Below are 27,095 nucleotides of genomic sequence, written 5' to 3'. Positions count from 1 at the left end.
AAACACTCTGTGAGGTGAGTGAGGCTGAGAGACTTCAGAGAAGTGTGACTAGCCCAAGGTCATCCAGCAGCTGCATGTGGAGGAGCGGGGACACGAACCCAGTTCACCAGATTATGAGTCCACCTCTCTTAACCACTACACCACACTGGCTCTCAAACCAACTTCTAGCTGTGGTTGAAAAGCGAACTTTGCTTAGCATTAACTATAGTAAACATGAACATAATGTTGCAGTTAATGAGGAAAGAGCGAGGGCAGGGAGCACACACCAAATCCCCTAACCACATCCTTAAAAGAAGATTGACAATGCCACCTTTGTCAAATGGAATGGGAGAGGAAAAATACGCCCCTGGATATGTGAGTTTAACCAACACCCAAATTGTGTGCACCAAGACTGATGTATCAGGCAAATCACCCATTGGGGGTGTGATAATTAAATCAAGGTATCCAGTCCCCACCACCACCACCCCCAAAAAACAAAGATTGACAGCACCTACATTGGGTGCAAATATATAGATCTTTTCAAATGCAGAACCATACACAGTCACTACGGCATGCAAGGATCTGTGAATCATTTCTAATCTGTCATTCAGTAACAAGAACACTTAATTTTCCAGCAAAGCAACAAAAATAGTGGGAGCTAGTCTACAAGTAGCATTTTTAATCCCTTTAAATGCTTACAACTATATAATATTTCAGTTGGGTGCCACATCTGATTAACTCAAAACTTTGCCAATCGAAGAAAAAGCTATCAGCCTGGTACACAACTAATCCTGCCATAAGTGCAATATTTGGCTCAATAGCTCATTCCAGGATTATCCAGGAGCCACTTAAAGCTTTTAAATACAGCCGGTGTTAAGATGTGCTAAGCTCTTAAATCTTGATCATATCATTAAGAGTGACATATAACAACTTTCTTTCCACAGCAAAATGCAGACTGAATCCAGCACAAAATAGGATTGTGTCTGGTCACTGTGCCTCAAAGGGATGTGTTTTATAGGATTTTACAACCTTTCTTTTTTCTTTTTTCAAACCATGCAACCCTATATGTACTTTTAGCTCACTACTTGGTTCACATTTCTCCAAATCACATTTGATTCAGTTATTTGCTCCCACTCTCAATTCACAAGAAAAAAATAAATGCAGGCACATAAGAGCTCATAAAGACTTGTATGTAGAAATAGAAGTTATTTCAAATAAAAAAAGAAAGGATAATTTTTTGGACCACATGCACTAGGCCTTACTGTACAAAGTACTTCAAACCAAAATATTAAGGATGCTTCAACTGTTTCAGCTCTTTTATTCTTCAAAGCTCTCTGGCTTGTTAAATATACACAGGTATAACATGATTCTCAATTCATAAGATTTTATCTGAGATACTGAAATCTTGACAAGCAACATTTGTGAAAGTGAAATATTGCAGACCCAAATTTATTCTGAGGTTTTCATTTAAGGGAAAAGTGCAACCTTTGAGGTTTGGCACCTCGCTCAGCTTCTTTTTATCTGACCATGACATGTCATTTTGCATTTACCTTTATGTGAAATTCTAGGTTTTCATCCATGGAATAGATGTGATCGAAGATGTCATGTGCAATTCTTGGAATTATACCCATTAGCTGTGGGTCATGTAGCTTCCCCTGAAGACACAAAAGGTAAGAAGTAAATTGCAGAAGACTGTTCACCATGTGCATACATGTGGCGAATCTTCACAAAATGCATGTTCACGTAACAAACATAAGCTGACTGCTTTCCAGTAATTTTCTAGATACGTACACAATTGCAAGTATTAATAATTCATATAGTGCTCCTTTCCTTCCTGACGGCATGTCATTTTTTACTTTTCCTCTGGAAACAAAAATTAGTCAGCGCCACAATAATGAACCAGCATCCCCCTTCACTTTGTCAGGTTCACAAACTTTACTATGTTTTTCTCTCCGCAACAGTCCTGCAAGATGGGATACCAATGTATGTACCTGCTGTGTGGCAAATGCTGTAAATAAGTAATAGTATGTTTTTTTAATTGCCTATTTTGCACACTATGGTTATAGCCCCACCATATGTCTTATTCCCTGTAGTTGATGGTAGAGGGTGGGACATGGACTCAGATCTGACTCCAACTCTCAGCTTACTTCTGCCCCCACAATGTACTGTTTGCCAATAGTGCAGCAGGGTAGTTAAGAGACTGAGATATAAATTGGGCAGATCACCTTTGCCATGAACTTACTAGGTGGCCTTAGCCAAGCCACAACCTTCCTGTCTAGGGGACACACCCCTGGAATATACAGTGGGCCCTGTAAGGTAGGCAAGAGCAGGATAGTCCATGTGAAATGCTTTCAACACTCAAAAGCAATATACAAATGCTTGTATTTGTTATGTATTATTACTACAACCATGATTTATCATACTGTTAATTATTATTAGCTTCCCCCCCGCTTTATCCTAGAACTTGCCCAAACCACAACCATTTTTAGAGAAGTTGCTGAATGTACATCTCTTTACCCAGTTCCCTGCTGACCCCTTTTCTCGTCCTCACCTCTTCTTCTACTGTGCAGGCCTGCGGAAAAGACTATTTATACTTATATCCTTGCAAAGTGCTTAGCCAGCAGGGATATAAACACTTGTCATCATGTGACTATGCAGCATAGCCCCAACTCTACACCTCAACATCCTCTGTAATACTGTACTAAATTAGGTACGTAAGAAGCTGCCTTTTGCCAAATCAAGCTGTATGTCCATCTAGCTCAGTATTATCTCCTTGACTGGCAATGGCTCTCTAGAGTCTCATGAAATGGACTCCTACCTGATCATTTTTACTTTTCTATTTTTTTGAATGGGAGATGCCTGAGACTTGACTCTGGGATGGTCACCTTCCACATTCAAAGCATACACTTTATCACTAAGGTATGTTCATTCCTCAATTTATTTGTCCTTCTTGGGACTCTCTATAGAAAGAAATGGCTCTTTATGGCCATTTAACATCAAAACAAATCTCTTTTGGGGAATGCAGAGCAAATGTCTCCAGAACACAGTTTCTAATACTTGGAAGGCAGTTTCCAGCTTATGCACCAGCGACTGAGCTACCACATAGATGGAAATTATTGCAAGATTGGAAGAGGGGGAGATGAGCCTGTAATAAGTCTGCAGATTGTTCTGCTGGGCCTAATGCCAACAAATGCTGCTTTGCCAGCACTGCTGGTAGCTTGCACAGTCAGCTTCCTTTGCTTTATTCGGGAGCTCTGAAGATGAAAGAGAAGAACATTTTTCCTGACGGCATGTCATTTTTCACTTTTCCTCTGGAAACAAAAATTAGTCAGCGCCACAATAATGAACCAGCATCCCCCTTCACTTTCCTTTTTGTTAGGTGCAACATAATGCAAGTGGACTTGTGGTCCTTCTGTTTAATTATGAATATGAAACATTCAACCTGCCCTTTCAACCAATACTTTGTGACTGAGGAGGGCCGCATTGTGGTCACCCTGCCTGAAATGTAAAGCTATTGCTCTGAAAACATTACCCAGGGATGTTGATGTGAAGGGTTGCAATGGTTCTGAGGAACAGCAAAGGGTTTCATAACAAAGGTCTTGCGGTGCATGTGCCCTTAAAGAAGGCAAGGTTTTATGAACCTCAGGACACTCCTGAAAGGATCATAGAACCATAGAATTATAGAGCTGGAAGGGACCCCATGGTTTATGTGGTCCAACCCCCTGCAATGTAGGAATCTTAGCTAAAGCATCCATGACCATCCAACCTCCACTTAAAAAGCTCCACAGAAGAGGAGTCCACAACCTCCCGAGGGAGACCAATTCACAGTTTCACAGCACATGTGAACTGAAAAGCCAGAATACATGAAGCCTGCTTCTGCATTACCAGGGACATATCAGTCTATTGTGTGTACTCCTGCACACACGTGTGAACGAAGGCAAGTCAGACCAAAACATACCACACAAGCGTGCTTCACATAAACAGAACATGAGAGGAGAGGAGCAAACCAGACTTCTCTTGTTTCATGCATGCATCAGGAGTCTATCAGCTGAAACAATTTTGATCCTGCTTGTAATAAGTAAGGGCTAAGCATGACATTGAATACTTTCAGTCAAGGATGAGACATGTGAAGCAGGAAAGCTTAGTAGTCCTGTTTCTGATATTGACAACGTGGATATCAAGAGGGCAAGCAGGGAGTCTATCTGTCAGATGCTGTGTGGTGGTTGCTCGTGAGTAACCAGGCAGGACTCCGACCTGTCTTTTACAGGTTTTGTTAGTGCAAACTATTTACAGTGCAGAACCCCAAAGTTCATGTCCATCTTAGTCACTTGCAGAATCTGGGAGTGGCGCCTTCCAGCTTTTTCCCCAACATAAGAACTCAGACACCCCAAGCCTCCGCCTCCCCTCCTTGTGTTTCACCCCTCTGAGCAAGCTGGGTGAGGGAAGTGGCGTGCGTCCCTCCTGGCCAGCCCAGTTAGGTGAGGCGCTGGGGCTCTCAGCAGCATCCTCGAGCCCTATCCCACCTTGGCTGGCCCCTTCCCTCTCTTCTCAATTGGAGGCGTGGCTTTTCCCCTCGCTGGAAGAGGAACTGCTCCTCAGAAGCATCGGAGGCTCTGCCTCCCTCCCCTGTTCCGATGGCAGTCCCCTGACACAATCCAAGATGCTGCCTTGGATGGATTCGTAGGCCTTATGCCATTATTTTCTGACTGTACAGCACCATACTGGTGAGGATCAAAAGTACTGGGAAAGTAGAATTAAGAGGAAAATGAGGGAGGATACCACTTCTCTACCCACTGGAAGCCCAGCATTCAATCTAGAATGACCTGCTGCTACATCTGGATTTTTGCAAAGCTGGGGAACCTTTGGCCCATCCCTCATCCCTCATAATTATTCCATGATGGATGGGACTGTTGGAAGTTGCAGTCCAAAGGCTCCCCAGGCCTATATTACAGTGAAAGGCCCTTTATATTATTATTTTTTAATGAAGGGTGGTCTATAAATAATTTTAATCAATGTAAATAATAATAATATGTTTACAGCCCATCTATTTTTTGCCTCGCTGTGCCACTTCACAAACAAGGAAACTGGCAAATCCAGTCAGTTTTCATCACAATTCTCAGCTGCATCTCCCTTTGGGCATAATGTGCTGTACTACGCCACAACAGAACTGGTGGAATGGCAGCCAGTTTAAACATTTAAGCCAGTCAGAAGGAAATTAAAAATGAAAAGCAAGCAGACTATTTATAGCTGCCTGACTCAAGGGTTCTCTTCAAAGTTTTCCATCCTCCAATTACCAGTGCTATTCAGGAGGCAGAAATGAGAAAGAAAGCTGTGAGAAGGATGATATTCAGAAGGCGTCCCTAACAAAGAACCACTTGGCTATACTTGGATCACATATTATGCCACAATAAGGGCAAAAATTAATTGATCTTTGCAAATATCTGACAGATGACTGGCTACTGACTATATACATTCAGGAATACTTTGAAGGTCCAAGATTTAGAAGATGACGTATCCTTCATTGAAACATGTTTCATTGACATTTCAAAGTCTTCATGTTTGACCCATGTCACATTCATATATATAATGCATTAAGATTATGTATTCTTCTTTAACCAAATCCTGAACTTCTGCAGAGCACATTCTGTCTACAGTCCTGCTCCCAACTTCAGCACCTGAATACTTAGAATATATTGAGTGGGTGAAGAACTGTGCCCACTAAAACTTCCCAACTTCATACATTCAAGCAGGAGATGAGAAAGATGCATCAAGAGGAACACTGTGATTAAATGGACAAGTCTATCTCATCCTTCTCAATCCTGTATTTTGGACTGCACCTCCCCAGTGAGTATGGCCAATGGTAAAAAATAATAGGAGTTGTAGTCAAAAATATCTGGAGGCCACTAAATTGTGGAAGGGTTGTCTATACATATACAACTTGCAATCCCCAAGGGCCATGAGAAATGGGATGTGGGGACAAAAGGAAGAAGTTTACTGCGGATTATGAAAAGAGTGGCAAACTATAAAAAGATTCTTGTCTTTTAGCATTCAAAGTATTTTCAAATCTGAAGCATTTAAGATGTTTACTTCCAGGAATTAATGACCACTCCTCTCTACATAAACTCCCCTCCCCCAATAAAGACGTATTCTTAATAGTATTATAAGAGGGCTTAAAAGGAGTATTAAAATAAAACTTAGTAAAGGCCTGGAGCTGCATTTAAAGCATCATAAAAAGCATGATTTAACAATGGGTAGCAAACATTCCCGTCTTTTCCTACAATAATCTGAGCCTGTAACTCTGAATGCAAATTGGCTTTCAAATATATTTTTTTCCATCCACCAGCTCAAGCACCACAGACATTTTGATTTAATTAAATTCTAAGCTGGTGGATTACTCTGTCATTCCACCATCTGCACACAACAAGTGAGTGATTCCCCTTGCCTGCTCCACCCCCGAACCTGTTCTCTAAAAAGGCAGTAAAGACTTAGCTAAAGCAGAGGTGGCATTTTATTCCATCATTAAACTTAAAAGGGGGAGGCGGTGGGAGCTGCTGAGGGAACTGGTTATTTTATAAGAAGCAAAAAGCTAATTCTCACTTCCCTTCTTATGACAGACTACACAGTCACTTGGATTCTCACCACATCCAACCTCCAGTGGCTCAAGGAATTCCACACAATTATTACTATTTCATCTAAAAATTAAAACACCAAATACAGTCAGCCATATCACATCTAAAAAGAGGAGCCTTGAGGCACTTGTAGAAAGTGTTCCATTTCTGATGAAATGGAAAGAATTCCATATTGGCAGAGCAGCGACCAAGATGGCCTCTCTACACATCCATAGACCAAGATGTTCTTGGCAAATCAGACAATGTGATAGCCTCAAATTAAGTGGCATTCTAGGTAAGTAAACACACATTAATATTCAAACTTGTAAAAATACCATGTGTGCCCGTGGCCTCCACCTTACATGCTACAACATGTAAGAAGGCCAATCACAGGTTTTGGAAGGTATTAATTTAACACTGACCTACAAGAGATTTACATAGAGCAGGGAACCAGTAATTTGATTAGAGCTTGCTGCTATTTTTCTGCATTTTTCAAACCACATGAATGTTTCACATAATGTGTGCAGCAGTCCTTTAACCACCTGGGAATGGAGAACATGTGGCCTTTAGCCTTATTTAATGCAGCTGGGGAGAGAGAGGCTCCTCAGGGGGGAAAAACACCAATGGAACAATGGAAGGAAGCAGGAATATGTTTTTTTGGAACACTACACTACTTTACTGCATAAGAAATGGTCATCGTGTCCTTGGCTAACAAGAATCAGCAGCAGCATCTCGGAGCTTTCTATAGGACTCATGAGGGTTATAAACCACCTAGAAAATCAGCACAGCAGGAAGCCAGTCAGTCGTTTTTGACAGATGTGCATTTGGAAGGAAAATAGGCAACTGTGTGACAGATAAGGCTGCTTATAGACCAGGCAAATGTGCCACCACGACCACATTCAAGTATGTTAAATAATGCACATTTAATGCACACTAAAAGCTGAACTGTGCATTATTAAATACTGGTAGAGTTATTTTGCAGTCTACTGCTAGCATGTCCTCCCTGCAGCATGTTATTCTCTTCTTTAGTTTGAGCTGCACATTCATTTACAAAGAGAGATGGGGGGCTTATCTGCCACTGCCAGGGGCTCACATCCATGGTGACTAGAATGGAGGATAAGCTTGCAGTACCTCTACTACAAGTGCAACAAAATATTCATTTTGTTAAAGCCAATAAGCAAACTAAAGACACAAAATGTGTGGCATCAGGCTGATTGCAATGCTCTATCTCAGAAGTGTTGTGGACTGGAGAGGAGTTTAGGCACTGGGTTTGGGGGGCAGCAGATGGGCTGTAGAGAAGGAGGGGAGACATTCAGTTGGAAGCCTGCAATTTTCTGGGTATAAGTCAGAAAAATATGTCTGTAATTGCTGCCTAAGCTTCTGCCAGTTGTTTGTTTCCCACCCTTCCCAGGGAGGGTTATAACAATAAAAACAACATTTTGGGGGGGGGAACAACCCACAACCATAAAACAAGGGGGGGAGGTCCCAAATACATACACCTCAGGTGTCAAAAGCTGGGATAAAGAGGCCCATCCTCATCATTCTCTAAAAGCTGTACACTGAAGGGGCCAGATGCACCTCAGTGGCAAGGAAGTTTCATAGCTTAGGGGCCACAACACAGAATGCCTCTTCCTGGGCTATCACCCCACAAGCCTCTGAGGAACTACCAAAAGGGCCTTCTCTGTCAATCTCAGCACCTGATAGGGTCTGTATGGAAGGAAGCAGTCTTTCAGGTATCTGGGACCTGAGTCATTCAAGGCTTTAAACATGAATACAAGCACCTTGAATTGGGCCCAGAAATGAACTGGCAAAGTGTAAATTGTATCTGGCTACCAATGGTATAGGGACGCAGGTGGCGCTGTGGGTTAAACCACAGAGCCTAGGACTTGCTGATCAGAAGGTCGGCGGTTCGAATGGGGTGAGCTCCCGTTGCTCGGTCCCTGCTCCTGCCAACCTAGCAGTTCAAAAGCACGTCAAAGTGCAAGTAGATAAAAAGGTAACACTCTGGCGGGAAGGTAAACGGCGTTTCCGTGTGCTGCTCTGGTTCGCCAGAAGCAGCTTAGTCATGCTGGCCACATGACCCGGAAGCTGTATGCCGGCTCCCTCGGCCAATAAAGCGAGATGAGCACCGCAACCCCAGAGTCGGCCAAGACTGGACCTAATGGTCAGGGGTCCCTTTACCCTTTACCTTTGCCAATGGTATGGCTCAGTATAAGGAAGCTTCCTATGCTCCTGTATGTCACTAGAGGTTGCTACATACTACTCCTCTCCTATAAAGGTATAAAAAGGATTCACTCTGTTCTACAGAGGCAATCTAAGAAATTGGCTGCCAGTAGAAACTATTGTTGGCTAACAAGCCCAGTTACAGCTTGCGGATCCTTGGCTGTTATCAATTTTCTAACTGAGGAAACCCTAATAAGAATAGAAGGAAACCCAGAATACAGTTACAAAACTCTGATTATGTTATGAGATTTGACTGAAGAATGTGCTATTGTGTAGAAGAAGAGTAAAGTTACCTTCTGATAAGCCAACCTTGCAATGCCCTTGCCACGCATGATCAAATTCTACCCAGTATATATGTAGCATGGCCAAAGGACCTCAGCTGGAGAAGAAGCCCCATTCTGTGTAGGCTTAAGACAGAGAGAGAGATTCTAGCTTTCTATATGTAACTGGTTGACTAAAAGCAGAGAGTCAAATATATGCTAAGAAACAACCACACATATTTATGTCCAGACTAGAACATTTGAGTTGGGTAAATTTCAAAATGGAAGTGTGCATACATACACATGCACATGCAATATATTATATTATACATACAACACAGTTGTTTGCTTGTGTGGTTTTTTTTAAAAAAAACCTTACCATGAAAGTTTACCCTTCTAAAAATGCAGTTTAATTTTAGTGGGGTCTACCAGTTGTATCCTTCAAATTGTGGAAAGCTTAAACTCTAGCAAAGCGTTACACGCACAAAAGGTGGGAGGGAGAGGTTTTTGCAAAATGCCCCTTTTCCCTTGCAGCCCTCTGCAGTACCACCTGCATGTTCCTGGGAGTTCACCAACTCTCTGAAGCAGATTAGAGGAAGGTGTTATAGAGTAACAGAGAGAAAATCCACAGATACCACTTCTCCCCTTCCATTCATGGGAGCCTCTGCAGGATCAAAGACGGACATAATTTGACACAACCCACTCTTTCTCTATTAGTAGCAAAATCCACTTCAGCAATTCCAAGCCGTTTTTCCTGTCTAATAAGCATATTGTCAATAAATCTATATTTGAAAAATCACTCTTACCTCCATGGTATGTGTTTTTCCTGAAGATGTTTGACCATAAGCAAAAATTGTACCATTGTATCCCTCAAGAACATCTGAAAGTAGAAAGAATAAATTTGGGTTTTTTTATATAGGATACTATAATTCATCAAGGAAGATGCCATTAGCCAACATTTAGTCAGAAGATGGGGGGGAGGTGGGGGGGAGGAACTAGGAAATTAGAAGGAGGTATCTGGCAGGAAAATGTACAGATGTACTGTGAAGGGTAACATAAAGAAACCAGATTTCTTCCCAGCTAGATCAAATTTAGAAAATAGCATCTGTTGTGACTTCCTACTGCTTCCCCGAATAAATATCATTTGGATACTGGTTACTGTGTCCAGTTTACTAATTGAGGAAGATAAGGAAAGAAGATAATTATATGAATCATGAGCTATGCCGGTTCCAAAGTAAAAGGAACAATGGCCGTTTTAAGATTTGCCTACTGCTTCTTCTCAACATAGGATTGTTTTATATTCATTTTTTCTTGTTATTGAATGGGAAAGGAGTAAGAAAGTTGATTCCAATGCCTACTCTCTTGAAAAGATATGGAGCCTAGAATACTTCCCAGTGTAAATTTGGCACAATGAGTTCCTCCTTCCCACATTATGGGGGACATCCAGTGGTGTCCGTCTGCCAGCAGAATGGTCTTCCACTCAAGCAAAGAGACTTTCCCTTCCTCTCTTTCCAACCTGCACCCCAATAAAATCTGCTCTGGAGGATTGAGGGATTCACTGGAGCATATGGGGAAGCTGTAGGGGAAAGAAGAGGAAGGAGAAACCCTGTTACATGGGTGGAAGTAACCTAGTGAAGACTGAGGACAGAATATTATATCTTAGAGCTCATATGGCGAAAGAAATTAGACTGGAACAGAAAGTTACTTTCAGCGCATACTTATTTTAGGAAGGAAATGACTCTCAAGATCAGAAGGAATAAAAGTTATAATAAAGAACACAAAATATCTCTCCCCCTGCCAAATTCTTGAAAGTTACTTTGGCTTGTAAAATATAAGCAGTTGGATTCACCTAACGAGTTCTCTCAGTGCAAACCCTGCACAAGGGCTTCTGCATGCACATCAGGGCTTTCCCTCCCGCTTTTCCCGCAGTGCTCCCCAAAATTGGCTCACGGAGTCAGGAGAACACCCAGAGCAGCATGCAGGGGGAGGAGGGGACAGAATCACTCCATAAAGAAAGCTGTAATGCTTGCACTGCCAGGATGTCTACCACAGCACAACACTGAATACCACCCAAAAATTCACCAAACAAGGAAGTTAGGAATACAGGGGGAAAAATGTAATTAAGAGCCAGTAAGACCACATTGTTCCCACACAACATGTTGTGAGGTTGACACACACTCTTCTTCACCTGGCACAACTTCTGCTGTTAAGAGTCTGCCCTGTAGCACAAATAGCTTCAAGGATTTGTGACAAGAGAAACTATGTCCCACCCCACCCACCCCAAAATCCCTACAACTGTTCCAGAAATTCCAGGTACCTACTCTCAGTTCCACAAAGGGAGCTGTCCATTCAAGAAACAGAATGACTGGACTTGCATGCATTTTGGAATTGCCAGGTGGAAAAGAGAGAAGGGCTCCTGAACCTTTTAATAGTTGTGTGAAAACCTAAGAGCAAACTGCTGGGTCAGGACAAAGGTTCATCTAGTCCAACATCCTGTTCAACAGTGACCAACCAGATGCCCATGGGCAAGACCTGAGCAGAAGAACATACTCCTGCATCTGTGTTTCTCAGCAACTGGAGACATACTGGCTAAAAGTAGCAGTGTATTGTCATACAAGCTATGTCTGATAAAATTCCCTCCTCTGCACAACTGTTAAAAGTGCAGGAACCGTGCCCTCCTTTTTTCATCAGGCTACTATCGCATAGCTTTTGGCTCACTAGGGTTTGTTGAACTGGGCTACCTAAGCTGCTGGTATAGTCAAGTGACAGTCAGTAGGGTAGTGAGAATAAATAAATACCCCTCTTAAAGAAGATGGTGTTACAACAACTTTTACTGATGGAGGTTGAGGTGGAGTATAAAAGCCTCAAAGCAACTTGTGAAAAAACAAACCATCATGCTTTTAATAGCAAACAAGGGTGCTTATCAGGTTGGAAGTGCTTATTAGGTTGGAAGTAAAACTGGGTCACCCCAAAACATATTTCTATATGCTCAGAGGATTTCCTGGGTATGCAGAAGTATATAAATTTGAAAGAGAAAACAGGAAAGGTATTTTTTATGTGAGCTTCAAATCCTACAGAATGCTAAAGGCAGAGAGAGAAAATACTAGAATAACTAATCATTGTTCGGAGAACCTTATATGTATCTGAAAAGCGTGGGGAGAGACACTGAAGTCTAATCACAGTGACTGTAAAATTATTAATTCGTCTACAGTTTTCTATAAGCAGTTACCATCCCAGGGGAAGAAATCATACAAATCCAGTGACTCTTTCCTTCTTAACCCCATTTCAAAGCTTCAGTTTTCTCTTTAGCTTACTAGGAACCTTAAATCACCATGCTACTATGCAAAAACACTGAAGAGCAACAAAGAAATACTGGCATAGATAAACAATGAATACTAGGACATAGAAAATTTTCCCTGTCCTTCTGCATCACAAACATAAAAACAGAACTGATAATAATAAACCTTGTTCCTTTCCTACTGCAAGACTGACAGCACTGATCTCACAAAATGGAAAAAAACTGAACTAAAGGTTTAGCCTTTAAACACAATAATTTATGTTTCTGGCCAGCCTCTTGCTCTTAGCAAAGGGGTCCCTAAACAGCTGGAGGAATTACAAGCTTGTGGAATTGCAAAGTCTCATTCTGAATGCCTTCCTAAAAGCAACATCATATTGATTTTCAGTTCAATGAAACAAGACTTGCATATTATTGAGACAGCAGCTTTCCTTGGTAGAGCAATCAGTTGTGGTTTCAAATAGATAATTATGAACCAGATTTTTAACCATCCATGCACTGTATTTCACTCAAAAGAAACCACTTAGGCTGAAAATTAACATTTAATTTAGCTCTGTTTTTTTAAAAAAAACAAAAGCTTAGGGCAAATAAACAAGGTAAATGAAAGGCACTTTTTTAGAAATTAAAAAAAACACATTTAGAACACGCTAATTTTAAAACACTTAGATCCAATAGATAGTCAATATTTTTACTTACTAAAAATAATTACTAAAATCTGGATCTTGCAATATCTTCCTAGACATTTACAAAGATATTAAGAATCAGTTTTTCCAAAAATTAGACAATGTCCTGACTTGTATGTTTTAATGCAGATTTGCTAATCTACTAGGTCAATATGCTTTGAGGTAATCAGTAAAATTGTTGCTCTTTTCTGAAATGAAACTTAAGATGTTTGTGCAGAATTTGGAATGGCTGATTGGTAGGTTTACAATCAAAGCTGGCAGTTCAGGAAGAAACCATCAAAAACCTCCTGAGTTCTATCACACCCACGGAGCTGTCCAGAGGAATAGTGCTGATGGCTGTGTACTAAAAAGGCACTGTCGAAACCCACATCAAGATCCTGGAGTGTTCTCTTCTTCCAAACTGAAGAATTTCTTTATATATAGACCAGGGCTACCTAAACTGTGGTCCATAAGCTTCATTCAGGTGGTCTATGACATGTCTGCGGATATGTGGCTGAAGACCAGACACAGCACATCCATCACAATAAATATTCATATTGATTTGTAATTGCATTTTCATTGTTTCTTATATTTCTTATATTGTATTTATTGTATTACAATTTGGAATTTTAATTGTCAAACCATAAACTATCACATATAAGAAAAACAAAAGATAATAAAAAATACAATTAAACATCATACAGCATTTAGCACAGTGTATGACAATTAATACAACATTCAGAAAAACCATAAAGCCCAGACTCTCAGCAGTTTTCAAATGGTCTGCTGCAAAGAAAATTTGGAAATCCCTGATACAGACTAGGGCAGATTCTTATGCCATGTTTCCATTTCATGCTAATCATAACACAGGAATGCAGAATTCACACAGGAGAAACAAAATCAAGGACAGACTCCACATGTTCCTGCTCTTTTCTGTTCATGAATTTCTACACTGATAAAATAGCAACCATATTACTCCTGTAACACAAGTTCAGTTCAAAATTACACACACACACCTCCCTCGACGTTTTACAAAATAGATATACCTGCAGTTTATTATTCAATGGTCATGCAATAATATAACCCAAAGGAGTCGGTCAATAGTTTATTCACTGTGAACTGAGGATGTCTCAGTAAGCAATTATTTGAAGAAAATCATTAAAATATCATTTTGCCTTTATCCAAGGCTCCAGATGTCCCTTGTGCACAGCCACAGTAAAAAAGACAAATGCCCACCAGTTTGCGTATATTGGCCATTTCTTATTCCTACGCACTCCAGTAACATCTTCTAGTAACCATGGTGCTTAATTCCTCCCAGTCAGCAGGATTCAGCTGATAGAACAGTCATTTTCCTGCACAGAAAATGGACTGAAGCCTTTCTATTCTCCTAACAACAAATAGCTAGAGTAGGACATGAGAGAAAGCAGGGGGAACAATTTACAGGAAATTGTGGTTGAAGCTTGGGGGAGAAATATCAGTGTTAACATATTGCAATGAAGCCAGCTTTAAAATATACTAAGATCTCCCCCATCCCCCTTTGGAATAACTCTGAGTATCAGGAGGAGTTAGAGAAAGATTATATGTGATATTTAAGACAGGAGAAAGAGAAGCCATCGCTTTGCCTTTCAACTATGAATCCCCAGATTCAAAACTGCATGTCAACATAACACTATTGGTATCCATACCAACTGACAAAATGATTACGGAATGAAGTGGCAAGCTCCACAATTAACATATTTTTTTTAAATAGCGTTTCCAGCTCCAAGTCACTAAATGGGAACAGTCCCTAAGGACCAGGTTGCCACTGAGAATAAATGAGGACATGATTAATTTATTCATTGGGAGGGATAGGTATAACCCTATCAGTTAGTCTAATAAGGTTAATAGCACTCCGGAAAAACCAGCAGATGGATAAAGGCACTGCAGACACCAATCTGCATCCAAAATAAAGGCCACACCTGAGCCAGATTAACAAGGTCAAAGGTGGGGAATGCTGGATGAATAGTTGAAACTATAGGCCCAGAGAACTGAAGGCCACCCCATCAATGGTTTAGGTTTACAAATGCCTCATCTTAGACAACATTATCATTATTTGTCACACATCACAGTCATAGCAGTTACAGAAATAGATGCCAATGCTATGGAGATTTTAGGATCATGTCTCTGCCAAAAAAAGAGCGTTTTCAAGAATGGTTCCAGAAACTTGGTAAGTTCATAGTTCTAGCTTCAGAGAGGCTCATCAAGTACAGCTATGTCTTTAAAAGTTAAAGCTGAAAGGAATTTCAGAAGCTGTCTTACACCAAGTCAGATTGTTCATCCACCTTGTTGAGTCCAGTTTGACTGGCCATAGCATGGGGAGGGTCCCAAGTAGAGAGCTTTTCCACTCACCTTTTACCTGCTCCTTTTAACTAGAGGTTCAAGGGATTGGACCTATGAGTTTCTGCATACAAAGCAGGTACTTTACTAATGAGCTATGCTATTCAGAAGTAGGGCAATGCAAGATGCATGTATTTCTCTACCTGAGCTACAGGCTGAGATCCTTGAGCTCCCAGTTTATTTCAGAGGTTTTCACATCTCACCTGTAGCTCCATAAATATCAACAGAAACAAAGAAAAATTACCCCGTTCCACCTTTGTTTACCACCCACTCTCTATTTCAGTTTGCCACGAGCCCTTTCAGGCATGACTAGAAATTATTTGAGAATCTCTTACCTTTAACAATCTGCTTGGCACAAGCATTATAGACTTGTTCTTGGGATGTATTCGAAGGGAACACTCTATCGAAGACATAGGGTTTCCCTTGCTGAAATAAAAACAAAAGGTATTTTTACGAAAGACCACAAATGACAAAAGGGTTATCATAAAAGCCTACAGAGAACCATATAAAACAGCACACCTGCTCAATTTGGATTGTTGATTACTACAAAAGATGTTCCTATGGCATATCTGGCATTTGTGAGATAGCCTATTCAGAGCACTTAGCAAACAGAAACCAGAATTCTAATTTCCTAGAAGCTTATCAGATTCATCATCGTATGAAGGAAACAGAATAGGCTCAAACATTAACATTGCAGTTGGAAAGGTCTAACCTCCTTCTTTAGCAATTAAAAATATAAAATGAATGATCTGAACAGAAACTGGCATTTGTAATATCAAAACATTACAATCTCTCTCATATAATATCTTATTCCCACTGAATCCTACATTAACAGCACATTAAGGTACAGATATACCTTGTTTCAATTAAGGAAAGGGAAATGTTTAAAGGGACATGGGTCTATGGTTGAGATTATATTACCAAGAAATGGGAAACTCATCATAATACCTCCCTCCTTCCAATTGTGTGAAGTGGGTGGCAGAAACATCAGTGTTATATTATTAGGATAGAAAATAATATAATATATTGTACTCGCATACAAAAGCCTCATTTTTTATAAGAAGCAGGAGGAAGATTTTGACATGGTCAAAGTCTTTCAAGTGTCACGCAAAAGTGATTTCAAATGCAATACAAAGAATTAAGTAAAAAAAAGGTAAAGGTAAAGGACTCCTGGATGGTTAAGTCCAGTCAAAGGCGACTATGGACGCTCATCTCGCTTTCAGTCCGAGGGAGCCAGCGTTTGTCCACAGACAGCTTTCCAGGTCATGTGGCTAGCAGGACTAAACCACTTCTGGCACAATGGAACATCGTGACGGAAACCAGAGCCGCAGCGGTACCTATTTATCTACTTTGCACTGGCATGCTTTCAAACTGCTAGATTGGCAGAAGCTGGGACAGAGCAACAGGAGCTCACCCTGTCATGTGGATTCGAACTGCCAACCTTTCGGTCAGCAAGCCCCAAAGGCTCAGTGGTTTAGACCACAGCACCACCAGCGTCCCTCTAAAGAATTAAGTATTGGGTAGATGGTACTTGAGGATTAAGAACCTAAGAAAAGCCCTGCTGGATCAGGCCAAGGGATGATCTAGTCCATCCTTTTCGCACAGTGGCCAGCCAGATGCCCATGCTAAGTCTACAAGCAGGACACTGAATGGCATCCTGCTATAGTGCTTCATAGATGCCACTAAATACATAAAAAGAGGTATGGGCAAAAGGTGATGAGAATGCATTCTAGAATATCCAAGCACACATACACAATTATTTCCCAGATCAGCCAAAAGGGGGAGAACACATTATCCAGTTCAGCCAAGAAGCGTAACTGGCAGCCCCTATTCCCAGGGCTCCTCTTCCAGCTATCCTTGGGTACAGTTGTCAATCTGAAGGGCTCACAGAGGAGCAGAGCACATATTATATCCATTACACTCATGCTGAAAAAGCCTCCTCTTTAGATTCTGATGCACAGAACTCAGTGCAATGAGGTCATCACATTGCAAGTTTTCCTTTTGATACCTATAAATGCCAGGAACACAGATACTCGCCTAACAGCACAATCCACATTGCGAGCACACACGCTGTACCCTGTCCGTGGAGCCTACCCCCCAAAGAAAGAGACAAGAGACCGAAGTATGGGTTCAGATTGGCCACAACTTTATTTAACTTCAGAATGTGGGGAACTTGGCATAGGCCTTAGCATGTAACCCTGTTAGCTTGTCCAGGTCTGAGGATGTGCAGGGCAATGAGGTGCAATGGGAGGGGACTGTAAAGCACAGACTTACTCAGCATGCCCTCCCACCTTATCTCCGCCGAGAGTTTGACCTACATGTTGCCGCTCTAGGGCCAGGGACTCCCACAATCAACCCTTTAAGGGGCCCTGCAAACGCTGCTACATGGGGGTGCATGAAATGCCTCCCCCCCAACTTGAAGATATGACTAAAGGATACCTTGCCAAAGACTAGATCTGCCACCCGAGGCCCTAAGGAATCCACATTGCAAGTACAATTACCGTATGTTACAGCCAGAACAAGGAAAACTTGGCTTAAGGATTCTGCCAAAAATGGCCTCCTCTAGAGGCTATGTAAAGGGGAGGGGGCAGAGTCCTCATGACAACTATAAACAGCATCTTGTCTGGCCACGAATCACAGGCACTTTAAACCCTCTCAACACTGGTTCATGGGTGGAATGAAAAGCCCTTTGCTCAATTAAAAAAACCACACAACCTCTTTTTTAAAAAAGAAGAAGAAAAAACACAACTGTTACCAACCTGAACTTGTCATTTAAGACTGCAAGCTACCTTCTATACAGGTAGGTTCTACTGTGTTGTAAAATTTAGTTTTTGCTGCGACTGCCATCTGCAACCAGATGTTCTGACACACATAATTCACGTTTCACTTTTATTTATCCATAAAGGCAGCTATAAACCTGTCACCTGCTTAAGTTAGAGTTCTGAAGACCGGTGGCAAAAAATGTGCAAAAGCCACATTCAAAAGCAATATATTATCCATGAAATGAGATCTCACCTGCAATATTTTGTGTTTCAATGTCAATGTGTGCTACTGACTATAAATCCATCCTTTTATCATAATGGTTCAAAATCTACAGTGTAGTAACATATTGTAATAAAAGAATGCAATGTGTTTAAGACACATGTTAAGTCCAGCAGCCACCATAATTTGACATTTTACCCCTTTTAACATGCCTAAGGTGATAGCTTAAGGCAGAAGGGATACTCAAAGCCTGAACTGTTCAATTTCCAGAGAAGACCAAGGTTGATGCATGTTGCCCAAGCAGGGAAACACTTACTGTAAGGCCCTATAAAACCAGGTACCGTATTTTTCGCACTATAGGACGCACAGGTACATAGGACGCACCTAGATTTGGGGGGGGGGATAAAGGGGGGGAAATTTATTCCCCCCCCCGCCAGGCGCGGGGCTGGGGCGGGGGAAGCCCGAGCTTCCCCCTCCCCCAGAACGGGACCCAGAGCCATGCCGAAGCTGCGCGCAGCTTTGGCATCGCTCTGGGAGCTTGCGGGGCTGGGGGAGGAGGAAGCCCTCCGCCCAGCCTCCAAACCATGTCGGGAGACAGCGGGATGGCGCGCTGCGCCTCTCCCGCTGTCTCCCGAGTTTGCGGGGCTGGCGACGGGGAGGAGCAGGCTTCTCCCCCCCCCACCAGCCTTCTAGCCAAGTCGGGGGACAGCGGGAAGGGCGTGCTGCGCCTCTCCCACTGTCCCCCGAGTTTGCGGGGCTGGCGACGGGGAGGAGCAGGCTTCTCCCCCCGCCAGCCTTCTAACCAAGTCGGGGGACAGCGGGATGGCGGCGTTCCACCTCCCCGCTGTCCCCCGAGCTTGTGGGGCTGGCGGTGGGGCTCTCCAGGCTTCAGCGAAAGCCTGCATTCGCACCATAGGACGCACACACATTTCCCCTTCATTTTTGGAGGGGGAAAAGTGCGTCCTATAGTGCGAAAAATACGGTAACTTGTAGGACTCACCAGAATTCAGCTAAGCAATCAATCATATTTTTATTGTACCAAGATGAAAGTACAAGTTCCTCTATCACACATGTATGAGTAAGCAGCTAAAAAAGCATTTTTACCAGTTCTTTCAGGACAAAGAACCAGTTTATTTATTTCAGAATTTCTACAAGAGTCACCACATTAAATACACACACACACACATTCATTTTTTTACTTTATGAAGACAAATGCGCATTATGGTTTTTGCATATATTGCTATTTGTAGTGTGACAAATATAACCATGATAGAGCGCCACACTCAGAAACACTTTGAGCAAACCACAAGCAAGAAAGAAAAAGATTGTCTGAGAAACAGCAAAGTATTGCAATCTTGTTTAAGTGTTCAGATATAGAAAGTTATATTGGATTTATTTTTCTTTCTTTTTTAAAGGTTGTATTCCACCCAGGAATGTTACAGTGAATGGTGGATAAGAAATCTAGCAAATTTAAAAAAAAAATAGGAGTATGTTTTTTATAAACGAGAGAGAGAGAGAGAAAAGAAGAACAAGAAATTATGCTGGAAGTATGTGCACCTAGTGCAATGTGTATCATGTCTTTGATCAGCCAAGTGATATCATTTCAAGATTCTTGGTGAAAAGGTAAGGCAACAAATGTACTGAATTTTAAAAGAGAGGGACAATAAGCTCTGGAATAGAGTAAGAATTGCTTCCTGACTCAAACAGGGCAGTTGCTGTGAAGAAAACTGCACCTAAACATTCATTACCATCTAGATCATTCATGCTGTAAATATAAAACTAAGCAAACATCCTCAGGCAGTTGCACCAAGTTAACAGAAATCACCATTAAGCTACAGCCAACACTCCCTTCAGGCATACACATATTAGGTTGCCATTAAAACTGTGTCATCTCTTAAGACACAGTTCCCTACCTGGGGGCTGCGATGAGCTGCAAGAACTCAATTACTGAATGCTTGCACACCGCTTTGCAAATGTGAATCATTGCAAAAAAAATGCTATCTACCACCAACTCCTCATTATGCTCAAGGCCAGCATAAAACAACAACAGCAACAAAAAGTAAATAAAAAACCAGCACAACCAGCTTCCTGCAACCTTCTTCTATCAAACTTCCCTACTGTGCAAAACTGCATACTAAGAACCAAGCATATTTTTGACAGGAAGCACAGAAGTGCATTTGTATGATTTTATCCATTACTAAGAACTCTAGAAGTATGTCTATAGGAGAAGATGTGCATTAAAGAGAGAGAGGGAAGGCTATCACATTATTATATGTATTATTATATGCAGTGGTTTTTTTCTTTAAAAGTGTTTAGGGGTACTCTCATTTTGACTCAAGAAAATCACCATTTTATAGTTCAAATTGGGAAAAATAAATGCAGTAAATGGACAAAAGTACAAAGATTCACAAAATGTTTAGGGGTATGCATACCTCGGCGCCCCCTAGGAAAAAAAGCACTGATTATATGTATTTATACCCCGCCCAGACAGGGACTCAAGGCAGCTTACAGATAAAATAGGGGCAACATAGAAAAGCAAAAACAAATATACCATTAAAAATTACTATATAAAAAAATATAAATCTGGTCTGCTTTCGAACAGCTAGGTTGGCAGGAGCTGGGACCGAGCAACGGGAGCTCACCCTATCGCGCGGATTCTAACTGCCAATCTTCTGATCAACAAGCCCAAGAGGTTCAGTGGTTTAGACCACAGCACCACCCACATCCCTTTAACCAAAATATAGACAACAGCAATCGTGAGTCACTAATAATTTCTGTGATCATCTTTCTCTCACCACCCCTTTTGTGAACAAACTCAAGCTACCTTCCATTTGAAATCACACAAGCCTCAAATATGTATTCCTTCGGTGAACAATGCTCTTCAGTCTTTCAAACTGTATCACATTGAGCCTCCATACATCAGAAAGATGGACTGAGTAATACTGACAGAAAGGAAGTGAGTGAACCTTCTCACTCCCTCCCTGTCTGCGAAAGAGAACTGTCTTCATACATATATAATGGGTCTGACAGAAATACTACATTGAACTTTACAGAAAAATAATAATAATGAAACTGTTTTTTTCTGAATTTTTTAAACACACACTTGCACTGCCAGAATGCAGGGTTTTCAGTGTTAATCTCTATTCTGTTCATAATATCACAATCAGAACTGCACACACCTCCCCTATGGCTGGACACCATTGCATAAAAACATTCATTCTACACCTTTAGGTGCCAGGCAAAAATGTTCCTTTTTCACCAGGCCTCTGGTTGATTTGATTGACATCCTATGTACACCCTATTAAAATGTGGCTTGGGGGGGTATTATTGAGTTGCTTTTATTTTATGTATTATGTGGTTTTATATTTTGATTTTATTCTGTGAACTGCCCTGAGACCTCCAGGTATAGGGCAGTATAAAAATTCAATAAGCAATAAAATAAAAGTAAGTAATCAACTCAAATATACTATTGCCACACTATTTGTCATGAAATAGGGTAAAATTCATTTCTTACGTTTCTTCATGCTGCAATAGTGTAATTGCACAATTTCACACATTAAGCCTTTTGTTGCACTGTACAGGACTATGATCAAACAAGAAATAATGCAGGTGCACATTTTGCTTAGATGTGTATTTCTCATCTACTTCCCGACTTTTGTGCTTTACATGCTGTCAGACATGATGTTCTTTTTTCAAGACCCCATAATCAATTATTGTTTCAACAATTCCTCATTGATTCCTTTTGTCATTTCTTCCAATTTTGTTCTAATCTCACCCACTGTGTTTCACTTTCCCCCCTCCTGCCATGCCATCTTCAGTCTGCAGCCAGTTTTCTCACTTAGAGAGAGGGGGAGGTGGAAATCAATATTCTAAATCAAGAGAAAGCAGAAGCAACCCAGCTGAGAAGCACAAAGCACAGTCAGCACCAGCTAAATAACCGAGCCAGGTCACCGGTGGCTTGAATTCTAAACCCAAAGAATACTAGTCAGCAGGATACCAGCTTCTAAAGAGAGCAAACAGGGTGGGGAGGGAAAGCATTTCCATTGATGAAGTGGTAGCTAGTGATATTCCACAATTTACTGCACACTACAAAGCCTTAATCTGTGTTCATATCAATCATATCATATCATAATGTATCATATCTTTCTTTAAAAGCATTGTGGAATAAGTGATGGGGACACTGACCTCTTTGAAGGCCAAGGCCAGAATGCTGGTCTGTAAAAACATGGAAAGCCCCAACACTATCATTCATTTACAATGGGACCTCCTTTGTCACCCTGACTTGGCTGTCCAATAAAGGCGAGCAATGAATTAAGATTCTAATATTGCAGCTGATCCCATATGATCAAGAAGCATGCACTGCCTCAGACACTCACAATGGCACATGCAGTTGCGCATGTTGACACACACAAAACATCTGTATTCTTCTGGCCTGTTGAACCCAACAAATAAAAATCTCATCTGCCTGCGTTCCAATTCAAGCAAATTTATCAAGGTCTAAACATTAAATGGAACTTGCTTTATTTATTTATTTGATGAGCATGGTCGTTAATGAGCCAGATTCTAGCATTCTTAATCAACATCCCATCATCCCTGATCATTTGTCATGCTAGCTGGGGCTGGTGGGAGTTGCAGTTCAGGAACTTCAGCCATAAAGCATATTAAATATATTCTAGGCAACTTCAGCAGTAACAGTAGCCTTTTTGGTGGAGTTAGCCTTCCCAGACGTGCAAGACATCAGCCAAAGAGCAAGAATCAGGACTTGCGGGTTTTACAGCTATGTGGTCAAGGTCATAGGCTTCCCCATAGCTCTACCAAGTGCTCGCTGATGCATCTTGGAAGGGCCTCAAATTCTTCTGAATGTGAACCTGAATCAAATGCAGCAAACCTCAGAAATTTATATCATTAATTGTACTTTGTTCACATAGGCTGTCTAAAATGACTAATTATCCTCCCACTTATAGCCAAGATCCAGATTTTGCCTCTAGTGTTCCAAGTAAAGATGTTGGCTAGTGTTTCTGGACCACAAGAGATCTAGTTGCTTCTAATAAACTTCATATAATCAGAATGACTTGACAAATAATCCTGACACAAAGCCAGTCTGATGAAGGTGGGACCTCTGGTGCTGCCAAAAGGATGCAGCAAACTAGAAAGAATGAAAAGGGGAAAGGAAAAACTTCAGTCTTGCAGACAAATAAATTCCTACCTGAAAAATGATACGATTAAGCTGCAGAGTACTTTCCATGTTATATCTTACCCAGCTGGGTCTTTGCACAGGCAAAGCAACACTCAACAAAACTGATAAAGCAAAAATACGATTTTATGTAAATAAAATTTGCTTCATTTTAAAACATCATATCCAGGATGGGAATTTTTGTTCATTTTCCGACATTAAGAGACCAATAATTTATACTAGATGTAGTTGCCAGTTACAGAGGTCAAATGTAATTTGGGGAATTGTTTATATCTTTGATAAAAGCACACAAAACAAATGTCACACTTCTCAATAATCAACCATCTCAGCAGATTCTTCTGAAATATTGTTCTCATGCTCCATTATGGTCTTCTTCTTTTTGCTTCTGCTCCATATTCTTGTACCAATGGAAATAAAATGTATATCTGTCCAATTACAGAGGGATGGGAGCAGGGGATTACCCTTTTATGCCTTTTTTGCAAGACCAAGCTCATTTTTCCTTAGTGCTGCTCTTCCCTCCACTTGCATGCATCGAAGCAGCATTTAACAATGTAGGATAACTTGACACAGAGCAAAAGGACAAAATTTAACCCAAAGCATTTGTGGTACTGGGTAAATGCAGGTGCATCATATATATCAAGCTTCTATCATGGCAACAAAATGTCATGGTAAAAAGTTTAGGCATTTCATTATTTTATAAAACTGAATAATTCAGGGGTTTATTGGGCTACCAGTGTTGTTTTCATGATGGTTTCACAACCATTTGTCTTTTCATAGACTGTTATTTTACACAGTAACGGATAAATCTGTTGGCATCCGTCTGTCTCAAGAGACAATGGAGTGCGCCTCCAAGTCACTGGGGGAGAGGACAAACTGCTGCAATAGCAGCACCGAGGTGACCTCTCTGGGGCACAAGCCTGTTGTTGCTGTTGTTTAGTCACGCCAGGCACTCCTGTCTTCCAATGCCTCCTGCAGTTTGGTCAAACTCATGCTGGTAGCTTCAAGAACACTGTCCAACCATCTCATCCTCTTTCGTCCGCTTCTCCTTGTGCCCTCCATCTTTCCCAACATCAGGGTCTTTTCCAGGAAGTCTTCTCTTCTCATGAGGTGGCCAAAGTATTGGAGCCTCAGCTTCACGATCTGTCCTTCCAGTGAGCATTCAGGGCTGATTTCCTTCAGAATGGATAGGTTTGATCTTCTTGCAGTCCACGGGACTCTCAAGAGTCTCCTCCAGCACCATAATTCAAAAGCATCAATTCTTCGGCGATCAGCCTTCTTTATGGTCCAGCTCTCACTTCCATACATCACTACTGGGAAAACCATAGCTTTAACTATACGGACCTTTGTCAGCAAGGTGATGTCTCTACTTTTTAAGATGCTGTCTAGGTTTGTCATTGCTTTTCTCCCAAGAAGCAGGTGTCTTTTAATTTCTTGGCTGCTGTCACCATCTGCAGTGATCATGGAGCCCAAGAAAGTAAAATCTCTCACTGCCTCCATTTCTTCCCCTTCTATTTGCCAGGAGGTGATGGGACCAGTGGCCATGATCTTTGTTTTTTTTTATTTTGAGCTTCAGACCATATTTTGCGCTCTCCTCTTTCACCTTCATTAAAAGGTTCTTTAATTCCTCCTCACTTTCTGCCATCAATGTTGTGTCATCTGCATATCTGAGGTTGTTGATATTTCTTCCAGCAATCTTAATTCTGATTTGGGATTCATCCAGTCCAGCCTTTCACATGATGACTTCTGCATATAATTAAATAAGTAGGGAGACCATATACAGCCTTGTCGTACTCTTTTCCCCATTTTGAACCAATCAGTTGTTCCATATCCAGTTCTAACTGTAGCTTCTTGTCCCAGGAGACAGATGAGGTGATCAGGCACTCCCATTTCTTTAAGGACTTGCCATAGTTTGCTGTGGACCTTCCATCTTGGATGGCATTTCAGTTGGTCCCAATAAAGGTACTGACTAACTTGATTTTGGAGTTTATTATATTTTAGTTGTTCTACAGGATTTTATATAATTTTAATGCTATCATTTAAGGGTGACACCAACATCATCCATATGTGAGTGGGACTGACTTATTGTACAAAAGGGCTTCCCCTTCTTCTCACCCTCCCCCATGCTGCCAGAATTTTTGGTGGGGAGGGGCACAAGGAAGTCCACTTGAATTTTACCCTAAATCTATGGTCATCTGCTTTGAACATCCAGGATGAAACATATGCTTACTCATTCAAAGACATTTTAATATTTTTTTTAAAAAAAAACACACTGTTAAAAGCACCATTCAAACTATTTTCAAGCTAAACAGTGCAAGAAATCAAGCAGAATAAACAATAAAGTTCTGCTAATGAGCAGAACAGCTTTACAACTTACTGTATTAAGAGTTGGGTTTATTTGACTAATTAAATTGTTGTGTTTAAGTTGCTAAGCATAGATTTAATACCAAAACAAACTTCTGAAATTTATTCCTGACACTGGGACATGAATTGTTGTGACAACTGTTTTTTCTAGGAAGCATACAATGGATGGCTGTCACAAAGTTATCCCTCTTTATTTGAGAACGTTCTTCTCAATCCCTGAGCAAAATGCCTTTATCTAGATTCTTTTATAATGATGCTAGATTTAAGGCACAAGTAAAATAAAAGTACTTCTAAATCACATTGATTTCAGCAGGACTATCCAATAGATACTTAAATCTCTCCCACTGAGATAAATAGGACTGGAAAAGTGCTTTACTTTGGCCAAAACATGCTTCTGTTTGCTCATGCAAACAAAAGGCCTGTCGTGGTGATCCAAGATCCCTGGGGTGCATTCTTTTTTTATTGACTTTAAACCAACAGGATGCAACAGGCAGCAGATCTGGATTGAAAAGAACTGATTGAAAAGCATGCACTTCATAGCCCACCAGAGGAGTCTATTGAACAGCTAAGGTTTGTACTGCTTTCCAAACCTCAACACTGCCAGCACTGCAGAGGCACAAATGGTTTGCTGAGGTTTGTTTGTTTTTTAAAAATGCACAAATGTTGCTGTTTCCTTTCAGTTTTAAAGTCCATGTGGAAATGGGTGTGATGGGACACAGAACCAGCACAGCACTGGACTAAAGCATGCTTACTGCTGTGGAATGACAAGAAATACTGGAAAAAGTAGAAACTATCAGCTGTTGCGCTAACAACAGAGTAATTAGTCCAACTAATCACTGCAGTATTCAGCAGAGAGAGAAAGGAGACCTCAGCAATTACAGGAGGGCCATCGTACAACCTACATTTGTGCAGAATATTCATTTGCAAACCAGAGTAAAACATGCCTTTGATTGCAAGTTAACAATTGGCTGCAATCACTGTTACAATTTTTTTTAAGACAGCAATTTGGTGAAGTGGTGGAACAGTTTTCCTAGCTGTAAAACGAGGCAGGCAGGACATAGAGTCAGAGAGTTAGGCAACAAGTTCCCCCTGAAAAACACCAGCACCTATTAAATCTTGCAGATTTACGTGAGATGCAATAAATCCACTTAGCAT

The 27,095-nt window shown here is 41.1% G+C and overlaps 1 protein-coding gene across 2 annotated transcripts in view; it reads right to left on the bottom strand.

Annotated features, from left to right (window-relative positions):
- The window catches only part of KIF5C (kinesin family member 5C), a 77,314-nt gene that overhangs the window by 45,187 nt on the left and 5,032 nt on the right, over positions 1-27,095 (bottom strand). For both annotated transcript variants that reach the window (XM_053406254.1, XM_053406242.1), the window contains exons 2-4: positions 15,739-15,829; positions 9,877-9,950; positions 1,530-1,634 (exon numbers count right to left, since the gene is read on the bottom strand). In XM_053406254.1, the coding sequence (XP_053262229.1) occupies positions 1,530-1,634; positions 9,877-9,950; positions 15,739-15,829 (270 nt within the window). The remainder of the gene's footprint in view (positions 1-1,529; positions 1,635-9,876; positions 9,951-15,738; positions 15,830-27,095) is intronic.

The sequence above is a fragment of the Podarcis raffonei genome, chromosome 1, assembly GCF_027172205.1.
Source record: "Podarcis raffonei isolate rPodRaf1 chromosome 1, rPodRaf1.pri, whole genome shotgun sequence".
In the NCBI taxonomy this organism is placed as follows: domain Eukaryota; kingdom Metazoa; phylum Chordata; class Lepidosauria; order Squamata; family Lacertidae; genus Podarcis; species Podarcis raffonei.
The sequence above is the reverse complement of the archived record's forward strand: the minus strand, read 5'-3'. Positions and strand labels throughout refer to the sequence as shown.